The 11,340-nt window shown below is 39.9% G+C and overlaps 1 protein-coding gene across 2 annotated transcripts in view; it reads right to left on the bottom strand.

Annotated features, from left to right (window-relative positions):
• Nucleotides 1-430: 430 nt before the first annotated feature.
• myo9b (myosin IXb) overlaps nucleotides 431-11,340 on the bottom strand; it is a 38,271-nt gene continuing 27,361 nt past the window's right edge. For both annotated transcript variants that reach the window (XM_050032441.1, XM_050032442.1), the window contains 16 exons: nucleotides 11,162-11,268; nucleotides 10,957-11,036; nucleotides 9,886-10,070; nucleotides 8,971-9,078; nucleotides 7,898-8,074; nucleotides 7,757-7,798; nucleotides 7,550-7,661; nucleotides 7,381-7,454; nucleotides 7,052-7,244; nucleotides 5,088-5,216; nucleotides 4,840-4,945; nucleotides 4,515-4,646; nucleotides 4,197-4,320; nucleotides 2,727-2,824; nucleotides 2,519-2,643; nucleotides 431-1,629 (listed from right to left, as the gene is read on the bottom strand). In XM_050032441.1, coding sequence (XP_049888398.1) covers nucleotides 1,340-1,629; nucleotides 2,519-2,643; nucleotides 2,727-2,824; nucleotides 4,197-4,320; nucleotides 4,515-4,646; nucleotides 4,840-4,945; nucleotides 5,088-5,216; nucleotides 7,052-7,244; nucleotides 7,381-7,454; nucleotides 7,550-7,661; nucleotides 7,757-7,798; nucleotides 7,898-8,074; nucleotides 8,971-9,078; nucleotides 9,886-10,070; nucleotides 10,957-11,036; nucleotides 11,162-11,268 — 2,082 coding nt within the window. In that variant the 3' untranslated portion in view covers nucleotides 431-1,339. The remainder of the gene's footprint in view (nucleotides 1,630-2,518; nucleotides 2,644-2,726; nucleotides 2,825-4,196; nucleotides 4,321-4,514; nucleotides 4,647-4,839; nucleotides 4,946-5,087; nucleotides 5,217-7,051; nucleotides 7,245-7,380; nucleotides 7,455-7,549; nucleotides 7,662-7,756; nucleotides 7,799-7,897; nucleotides 8,075-8,970; nucleotides 9,079-9,885; nucleotides 10,071-10,956; nucleotides 11,037-11,161; nucleotides 11,269-11,340) is intronic.

Here is an 11,340-nt window from a genome sequence, read left to right as displayed (position 1 = left end):
CACTGACTTACACTGGACCAGTGAACACTCCTGCTGATGGATAACATGCTAAGAGCCTGGCTATTTTGACACTAGAAACAATATTTGATCAACACTGCCTAGTTTTACCGTTTGATCCAAGTTTGGTCTGCATTTGAGGCAGGTCTCCTCTAAATCTGCTTCTTAACTTTTTGTGTTCGTGGAGGTGGGCATATAAAAATACGGAAGCACAATCTGTAGTTCGAGCAGCAGCCCTGGAGCCAGCAAAAATTCACTGGAGATCTGGTTGCTGGTGAGATGAAGGGAAGTTTAACACAGTTCATTTGCACATACTACCCACACTGTTAATATACAAAGCTGGTTGTAAATCCACAAAGTATCCCTTTTAGAGACGTGTGGTAGTTGAAGCTGTAGCACTGGTTACACTGATTTGTAGCCTACTACAGCAAGAGACATTTGGAAATGGTCAGTTTATTTTAGTTGGTGACAAAAAACAAACTTGGAGAACGTTCACCCCAATATGCATTATTCCTACCCCATATAAAATGTACAGGCATGCATATTTAAAAAGCCTACATGTAGTCTAAACACAGAATGTTTACGTGGTGGAACTGCAAAGCCTCACAATACCAAGAGAAGTGACAGAGGGAAGTATTTTCAGTCAGTCTAACAGGCAGCAATGTGGCCATTCCCCTCACAGGTGTATTGAATCAGTGGTCAGTCACAGCAGTAGTTACCACAGGAAAGTGAGAAGCAGGAAAAACAGAACTGAAACGTTTCACAACAGTGCGCTCGACGAGAGCCCAATATGCACCGTTCGCACTCTGTACAATGGAGAAGCACACTGATTCTCTCATGAACCTTTTTGGTACTCTTACAATACTTTTTTTTCACAAACACCATAAAGTCCCATTAGTATCATAGTGGTCAAGCTCAGAATAATGTCCATTAGTAAAGGGACACTTGTGTCCTCAGTCGCTCCTCGTCATGTTGTCCTGTTTTTCTCTACAGATGAGACACAGCTGGTCACACAGCTTCACAGAACTGAACTAGAGTACCTACATTTTATAAAATGTGAACTGTACAATTCTGAAATAGGTTTAAAATCACATACAGAGCATTGTATATAAAGAGGCCGAGGAGTCCTTGCTGTTGGGTCTTCTCCAGATCTCTTATAAAAACCCTGAAGGGACAATTAATACGATCACCCATTAAATACATATTAACTCTCGAAGCACGTTGTTTCCATAGCAGCATTGACAAATGGAAAAGTCTATAAAACAAAGTGCACAGTTCTTTTTTGACATAACACACTATTAACACATACTTGGGAATATTCCACTGATTACAACTTGTCATGTTATGCGCAGGTTAGATCTTCATCCTCGTCGATGTAAGGGATGTCCAGGTCATCAAAGCTCCCTTTGAAAGTCTTACTGGTGTTTTGGGGCTCGCTGAGTGGGGAGGGGCTGTCTGGGCTGGGCAGGAAGCACATGGACTGGGTAACATCTGTCTTTCGTCCTGATGCAAACTCTTGGTGTGCATCACTTGTTTGAGCCATCAAACTTCTGACTCTCTGCGCCAGGTCAGGAGGTTTAGGCGGGCACTCGGGTTTCTGAGTTTTCAGTCGCATGGTCACCTTTGCTGGTACTAGAATATCAGATAAGCAAACATATTTGGTTAGAGCTATGTGTACAAACACACTATCAACCCAAAGACATAAACAGAACCAGTTATTGTAATGCAGGCACACAGTCTGTGGGGTTAAAGAAAGCCTAACATCTAATTAGATCCTCCACTCTATTGTGAATACTTTCTCAGGGCCTCAGGATGCTTCAAACAAAGTGTTGGTTGTGTAGTCTGACAATGTCAGTATGCTCTTAACAGACTACTTCGTATGCATTGGTGGGGCTGTGTTCATCAACTTTAGTAACATTTTTCAAACTGACAATCTGAGAATGATGCCCACTTTTTGGCCAAGTGTAAAAAAAATGCAGCTTTCTCACTTATTTTAATGAGGTCACTCAGGTGGTACAGTTCGCTGTGTGAACATAGCGGGTAAAAAAACAAAAAAAGTTTAACCTGGCTCAACTTCTGCTGGACCACAAGGTAACGCCATCCACTGAGGCGCTGTGATGGCCTATTAATATGTGTATGTACGCAGCGCATTTCTACTGTTTACCTCACAACTGTTGCAATAAAAGATCTACATGTGGTTAAAAAGCAGGTGTATCTCCAGCTCACAGTGTAGCCATTCATATACTTTTGGTTTTAGATTCATTGTACGACCCAGTCTGTTTCAAGCATACTGAACCCTTAAGTATGATGTCTCTTCTTATCTTCTTTAAAGCGCTTTGGGGTTGCATTTTTGATGTATGAAAGGTGCTATATAAATAAAGTTTGACTGATTGATTGATCTCTTCCCTACACACATACTATCCAATATCCCATGTGCCATAGTGGGGATCATTTTAACTTTATGAGTGAGTTGTATTCTGATACCTAGAGGAAGGTGAAGGTACCTTACCTCCCTACTGACCTTCCGAGTCCAGGCTGCCCATGCGATCCTCTAAACTCTCTGAACTCATCGATGACGATGAGTCCAGGTTGTCATTGTCAGAGTTCTCCTGCTCAAGGTCAGGTAACCTGCAGGCCAAGTCCACCCTGAGAGAAACAAAACAAGATGTTATTATTCAGACTCATTGCTCAAAATGCATTTAACACTGCATGAAAAAATCTCAGCTCACTTCTCTTGCTTGATGGACTTGATCCTGTCAATGAGGACCCTCTCCGTTTCATCCGAATTTGGCTGAGGAACATCGAGCTCTGACGGCTTTTCAACAATCTGCACAAAGATCAGGATAATCAGGACACTGGCTCCAAATCAGATGAATTTTATTCCAAAAACTAACTGCTCCTCAACTACTGTAATCTACTGTTGAGAAGTTTAGCAACTGGGTCATTTACTGTAGATGCAAGAATGGTGGAGACTTGGACTTGGACTTTTTTGTTTAACAATGATATGCAGTAAATGTTAGGTGACCATTGGTGACTCTGGCTTATGCCACTCAACTCCCAGGTATAAATGTGTGGATTAAAACCAATATAAACAAGGATGTTAATTTCTTAAATGTCTCTTTTCTCAGATTTATATCAAGTTAAACAACAATTTAAGAAAAGCTGTTTTGCTCACGTTTTTATGTGTAAATTTTACTTCACAAATAAATAAGGTGACTGTAAACAGCTTTTTTATCACCTAAGAAACATAGTCCAAGTACGGCCATTCCTTACCTATAAAGATGCTGAAAAACCTTTTCACACTTTTATTTCAAATAGATCATTGCAATGCTCTTTTTACTAGGCTTCTGAATCAGAGATTTGAAGAACTGTAACTTATTCATAATTGTGCTGCTAGACTTTTAACCAAAACAAGGAAGAGAGCGCATATAACCCTGGTTTTAGCTGTGCTTCATCTGCTCCTAGTATCTTTAAGAAAACAACGATCTTTCATTTGTTTTTAAAGCTCTCGATGGTTTGGGACAGTCCTACATTGCAGACTCTCTGTCATATAATCCTTCTCAAGCTCTCAGATCCACTACTGCTGGGTTTTCAAATAAACAAAACTCACCACAGCTTTTGTTAGCTATGCTTAAAAATTATGGAATTTCAAATTTCTGAAATAGCCTACCAAGAGCTGTAAGAGATGCTGCCTTAAAATAAATAAAGTTCTCTCTCGTCTTATTTAATTTTATCTTATTTGATTTGCTCTGACAACTAAAAACCTATGTTTTTTAGTTTGGTTTTTAATTAATGTCATTCTCCTAATATTATTTTTTATTAATTCTTTCATATTTTAATTATTCTGACTTGTCTCTGTGTCTTTTAACCATCACATATATTATATTATCTACTGTCTTTTTATTGTCAAATTTTGTTGTCCTTCTTGCTTTTTTTAAAATTAAATGTGTTGTATTATAACTGCTGGCAGAAACGCCTGACAGTGAATTTAATATATGTTTTTGTGAGTTGATGTGGCAGGTCTGTGCTGTCTTGATGCATTTTTGAAATATTCCAGCCAGATTGACGAACAAAAAATAAAAAAAAATAAAAAAAAATAAAAAATTAAATGACTGACAAAAGCTGCTTGACCCAGCTGTTACTTCATGATGCTTGTGATGGTGTCATGATCTTCCTTTGGTCTTGTAGTTTTCTCTCACCGTGTTTTGTCTCCTCAGTTTGAGCTGATTGACAGCTATGGCCTCTGCAAATTCCAGCTCCTGGATATTCTGCATCTTTTCGTTGTAACGTCTGAGCTGCTCAGTGATTAGGATCTCCACACACCTGCAGGTAGCACAGTGAATGATGAATTCATCCCTATAAAAACAACGACCCTCTCTAGAGAGACATACGGTGTATCTAACAATAGCACATACACTATTTTGAAGACACCAGGGTTTTTCAGTGGGCAAGAAAATCAAATAAATAAATCAAATTAAACTTCTTGAAGAGTTACGAGAGTGTGCAGTAAGTCTCACTTGGTAGTCTTGGACACATCCTTCATACCAAGGAAGGGATCGTCACTGTCCTTTGGACGCAGGATGCAGGGGGCAAACACAATAGCAAGAGAGCTCGGTGACATCTTATTGTGCTCTTCCTCCTTTGCAACCCTAAAAAGACACAGATCAAGATCTCACAGGACTTTTTATCAAACACAAAAAATCAACAGAGTAAGGAGTGGAGGATTCTTTGCAACCCACATTTTAGAATACAGTGGAAATCATTTTGTTTTGACAACACATGAAACAAACATTTCAGTTAAAGAGCAGACGCAGTAGAGGGGAACAGTGGAGATCTTCCTACCTGACAAGGTGGAAGATGAGCCGCTCTAATGTGTTGAAATTAGCAGGAGGAAGTTCCTCAACCTTTTGGTACACAGCCTTTATTCTCTCAGATTTCTCGGGCAGCTCTGGAAGCAAACAAACATGGAGATCAACAAACTTCCATGTCAGAAATATTTGACATTTTTTTTTAATTGAAAAATCCCAAAAGGCATCTATAGTTGTAGCTTCTCCACTGTGGGCATTTGCTGTTATCAATATTTTACTCACCAACAGCATGCAGAAAGTCGTTGTAGAGCGAAAAAGTCATGAGGGGGTCTGGCAGCTCTCTGAGCCAACGTTTAACCAGACCTGTGATGGTGTGGATTGGGTAGTTGTCTAAACTTGGTTTCTCAGGATCTGATACCACAAGACAGAACACACAGATGAGAGACACAGAGAAATGTAAAATTATTTTATAAGTCAATACAATCACTTTTCATTCTCCACAGCTGGCTGAAAAAGGATGTGATGATGAAATTTTAGTATTATAATGATAGAAGCATAAGGTTTATAATTACTTAAAGGAATACTTCAACCCCAAACTGATCATATTTGCATGTATCAATTACTCTCCCTGGTCTACATTTACTTTGTGAAGAAAAAGCTTTTCTCACACAATACTGGTAAATGATGAATGCAAAAATGAAGAAATGTCTTGATCGATTAAAGTGATAGGGGGTCGTGTTTATCTACAGCAAAACTATATCAAAACAAATGTTTACCAACTCTCACACAATCCGTGCAGTATAATCCGAGTGTCATTTATCCATTTGTATGCTCAGTACTTCTCAAACACATGTATTTTTACTCAACCTTAGTATTAGTAGCAGCATTAGTAGTGACAGCAGAACTCCTGGCTGATGAGCAAGCTAGGAGGTGGGATTTCATGAGTACACAAGCAGAGTTCAAACACATGCGGTTGCCCAAGCACGCTACCTGCATATGACTGGATAAATGAGACTTGGATTACACTGCATGAGTTGGCTGTGAGTTTGTAAACAGATATTTTTATATAGTTTTGCTGTTGTTAAACACGGACCCGTGACTTCAATCCATCAAAAATGTTCTCACTTTTTGGACTCTTGGAGGCATGTGAGAAAAGTTTTCTTCAAGAATTCATCCTAACACTGGGTGAGTAACTGATATTCAAGTGATCATTTTGACACATTTTTTATATAATAATAAAAATATAATACAGCACACAAGTTATCAAATGTTATAAGTTTTAAGTTATAATATGTCTAAAGGCCACTGCACACTGAGTCCGTTTTTTTCAGCTGTGCTTTTTTAATATGCATCCGAACAAAATCGTTATGCACAGAAACTTTGCTCACTGATTCTAATGCGTTTTATTGTTCTGTTTGTTGCGAAAATTTGCAATACTTGACAAAATGAAAAGACACATTTCTATCTTTGCCTCACTCCACTGAAGTTACCTATCTGACTGTCACCACTCCCTCCCTGTCTGTCATGTGGCACTGCAGCTGCATGAAGGGGCGGAGCTTCCCTCCCTCTCTGTCTTTCTCTCCTCTTCATCATTATCCACCTGAATATATCTCTCTGACCTGTTGAAAGTGAGCTATCTGAGTGATGAAATGATTCTGTGTGGCCCATTCCTCCACCTTGTTACGGCTGTGTCCTATCACCACATTTTCTTCACAGATTCTTGTCAAACAGGCTTCTGACAGATGCAAAAAAATGCAAAAAATCAAACCTGTTCCGAAAAAAATGACGAATGAAGTTTCGGACTCAGCGGGCGAACATGACTGACGCAGCCTGAGGTCGTATTTATTTTAAGGTGTAACAATTTCGGAAGAAAAAACAGACTCAGTGTGCAGAGGCCTTTAGTCTGGACCTGAACTATATATATATAAAAAAAATTACAAAAACATACAAATTAAGAGAGACTAGACAACAAAGAAAAAACATGTAGAGAGAACAAAAGAAATCCTGTCATGTCCTATCATTTTAAATGTCTCCCTGGTAGATAAAGTAATTTTCTCCCACTTAAAGTCCACAGGAACTTTTTTTCCATTGACAGTGGTTGTCCTCGCTCCACTTCAATCATACCACTTAATGAAACCAGGAACATCATTTTGTGTGGAACTCTAATCAAGTGGACCGTAGCTGACTGGATCTGCTGGCTTGCTGGCAAATTTCAAGTGTGAGCTGGTGTGCAAATAACTCCTTACCAGTCTCCATAATCTGGTGGAGCTCCCTCGCTCGACAGGTTGAGCCCGACTTGCGGTAAATTCCCTCTGTGTAGAGGCCATTTATCTCCACGTGCAGCAGCAGCAACTCCACCACTTTAGGGACAGTGGTGACTTTATTGGTGAGGACACACACCTCTACCCCAAAGTGAAGGGAGCCGGGTACACTGTCATCCTAACACAAGCAAACATGAGAGCAGGACACACGAGGGATTTATGGACAGGAAGTTTTGATAATGGGATGTGTATGTTTTTAGTTATTCAATCATATTATAGTGTTTGTAGGAGTATTTAAAGATGTCAGTTCCTACCCGTCTGGCACACCGTGTCGAGCAATCTGTGATGATGTTGTTCAGGCATTTTTTGTGACATATTAACTTGCAAGCTATAAGACAAAACAAAAAAATAATAATTGTGGCCCTTTAATTTTTTTTTTCAAATGCTGTTATATTTTGTGATCTTTCAGCTCTTTGAACTCACCACTGCACATGTAGGCTTTTTCCATTGCCCAGATGTAGGAGCCACACAAGTCACATGACTGCATGACATTCACCTGGTATGTGCTGAACAGGTGATCCAGAGGACCGTTAGGCTGTAGAGAGAAGAAGCACAGACAATGCACTGGGATGATTCACCTGGATGTATGATGCAGAAACTTCACAATGCAAGTAAAGATATTCAGCTTACACATTTTTCCTTTTTCCTCCTCTTCTTTGTCGTCTTGGTGGACTGAGAGAAGCCAGAGGTGAGATATATGATTGAATTTTAATAGTTTATCATCACCAGGTAATACAGAGACTGATGATTGATTGAAATTATAAAATTTACCTTGGCTGGTTCAGACTCGTTCCTTCGTTTTACCTCGGCCCTAATAAAGCCATCCAGAACAGACTGGAACAAGTTGACCACCAGCGCGACTTCCGACTTCTTCCTCTTGGTGCCTGCAAGCGTGTTCACTTTGTTGCTGTAGCCTTTCATCAGATCTTTGTAGCCGATTTGGGGCTTCTGTTGGTCACAAAGTGTGCATGAAAAGTTCAGTAAGTGACCACTTTCCACCTTCAAGCATTTTAGGCTACGTTCACATCACAAGCATATGTGGCCCAAATCCGATGTTCTTGCTCTCATGTGACACAGGTCACATTTCTTCAGAGTAGTGAGGACACAGAAATATTTCACATATAGTCCAGGCGGCTCTGGCTCAAGATGAGGTAGAATGGGTCGTCCCCCTAATTGGAAGATTGGCTGGTCGATGCCCGCTTGCACGTCGAAGTAACCTTGGGCAAGATACTAAACCCCATATTGCTCCTGATGGCTTTACCATAAGTTTGTGAGTGCGTGTTCATATCTAAACTGAGTAGCAGGTGGCACATTGTGTGGTAGCCTTGGCCACCAGTGTATGAATGTGTGTGTGAATGAGTTAATGTGACAATGTAAAAGCGCTTTGAGAGGTTGGATCACTCTTGATGCTTGCACCGCTTTGACATTCATTTTCCCCCCAAAAATGTCTGTCTAATAAATGTGATGCTTTTTGTTATTGTTCTGACACGCCTGTGTGAGACGTTATTGATTGCATGTGAGGCGATTGAGGGCAGAGATCGGTTCACACTGATGTCAAATATGGGTCACTTCAAACATAAATGTGAACAGTGTAGGCAGAAAGATTGGATCTGGGAAATAATTGGAATTGAGCATTAAGCCCTGTTACTGAACATGGCCTTAGTAGCAGACTTACAATGATTTATTTTAACAGTCAGTCCAACATTTGAAACACTGTAAAGTATTCAAAAAAACTCCCTGCAATGATCATGAATGGTAGATACATGTTAGTAAAAGACTCTTCCCCCTCATTTCCCTCTATTTCATCAAACTTTATATTGTAAAGAGGAAGAAGCTGGACTGACCTGGACAGAGTACATGCCTTTGATGGTGTCTCTGAAGTGCACGGTGGCTTTGAGGAAGATGGTCTCTGTTGGCGACAGGTCTTTAATTCTATTTTGCAGGTTTAGCACCTGAAGACAAAGATGAGGAAATTATGAACATGTAGAACAAAGGATTTAGATTTTTATTCCTTCAGCAAGTTTGCCTTCAGTGGGGTGAGATATATGTCATGTCACACAGGAAAGTCATTGTATGTGCCTTAACCTTTCAGCTGTCAGGGAGCCCTAAGAACACAGGATTACTAAAAATTATACAAACAATATTTACTGTCCATCATGTACAGCTTGCTTGAGATTTTTTCCAAAATCCACTGGAGATTGAACAATAATAACATCACAATTTCTATCTTGGAAAAACAAACTACTCCACTATGAAACTATATGAAAATAGACAAAATTAAATTTACTATGGGAATAATGCATTATAGAAATATATATAAATACCAAAAACTGTATAAACAGACACGTAACTTGTAAAATAATACAATAAATGATCAAAACTCCACTCATCAGTGATTTCTCACTGATTTACTGGAATCACTTGTTACTTTAGGAGAGGATTTCCTCAGCTACTCCTTAAATTCATAACATAAGTATTCACAACACTGTTGTTACTGGTAATCCCCACCACCCTTCCCCTCAGCCATCACACTGCTGCAGCCATGGCGTATATTTATACTACAAGTGTGATGAAGATGTTTTACAACTGTGTAAAAGAGCTGAGCTATAGCATGATGATGTACACAAAACTGCACTTCTACAGCACAAACAAGTGAATTACTTCATATGTGTGTCAGAATTTAGAGGTGCTATAAATAAAACTGGAGTTAGCTGTTATCGGCTGAGCTTCAGATAACCCTCCTCAGGTGCTGATCTCACCTGCTCGCCGAGGAATTCGTCCAGGTTTCGCAGCTCATTGGGGTTGGTGATCTCACGGTCCAGAGACGTGTTACACTGCAACGCCCGCGTGGCCCGGCTGATTTTAATGGTCGGGTTTCGATTGGTCCTCTCAATGCTCTGGTTTGGCATGTGATAGCTGTGTGGAGTGTAGCTGGCCAAGGTGACTGCACACAGATGAGAAAATGTGGCATTATCAGGCTGACAGGACCAATTACAAGTTTATACAGTTACTCTGCTGCTGATGTGTAAGATACTTTGGAGCCTCCTCAAGAAGACCTTGCTTTACACATATTGCTCCATGTTGCTGATCAGCAAATCACCTCCAGATGGCAGTGAAGAGAAGAAGGTGTGTTAGAGTATTTCCATACAATGGTCATGCAATAAATGCCATCAGACCCATGCCACAATACTCCACATGCTCTGGATATGCCCATCTTCACATTTATACAGGACTTCTATTTTTAAAACTATCTTTGAGGTGGTGTGCCAGCCTCTAGTCCCTTGTCCATTTGCAGCACTATTTGGGGTTTTACCTGAGGAAGCAAAAATGTCTCAGCTAAAAAAAGATTTTGCAGTTTTCAGCAAAATGCTTAATCTCAACGTTCTGGAAGAAGCCTAGTTTTCCCACTCACACTCACTGGGTGAGAGATCTGTTGCAACTCTCTAAACTAGAGGAAAAATAGACACAAGTGATAAATAAGAATTAACATCCACATTTTATACAGTGTGACAGCCTGTCTTTCAATGTGTGGATGATGTGCTGTTATTACCAGTTTTAGAGGATAACTGATACACAACCTTGATGTAGACACAAGGCAGACACATCCACACCTTGTCCCAGATAGAAAGCTGTTACACTGTTATTGTTTTCTGTTTCCTATTTTCCCCCCTTCTTTCAGACCTCATCTTGAAGTAATTCAGATTCTGTTTATACTACAGTACTTTCAACCCGTTGCTGCTTATCTAAAGTGCACTGCATATGTACATGTTGAAGTATCTGCATTGTACAAATAAATACATCAAGACTGCTCCTCTGCTGCTTTAGGTTACCTGCTTTATCTGACGGGGAGTCGCTGCCCGGGGAATACTTAGGCCCCCGCTTTTTCAGGAATCTACTGAGAAACCAAACCCTGTAGAAAAAGACAGTCTGTATCAATTCTATGTCGCAACATCAAATACATTAAGTATGGTCAAAAACATAATGCTTGGCTTAAAACATTGAACAATTTGCTTTAAACTGAGTAAAGAGTTTTACTTCTCAGGAGTTGTGAGTTGTGACTGGTTAGATCCCTGTTGTTCTGACTCCTCATTTGTTCTACTGACTGGAAGACTGAACCTTGACCCATCAGGTTCTGATGGCATCTGCAACAGTATCAAAACACGGACATGCTGTGAGTCAAAGCATAAAAACTTGCTAACAAACAACTATAAAAA

This window comes from Epinephelus moara, chromosome 21, assembly GCF_006386435.1.
Source record: "Epinephelus moara isolate mb chromosome 21, YSFRI_EMoa_1.0, whole genome shotgun sequence".
In the NCBI taxonomy this organism is placed as follows: Eukaryota; Metazoa; Chordata; class Actinopteri; order Perciformes; family Serranidae; genus Epinephelus; species Epinephelus moara.
The sequence above is the reverse complement of the archived record's forward strand: the minus strand, read 5'-3'. Positions and strand labels throughout refer to the sequence as shown.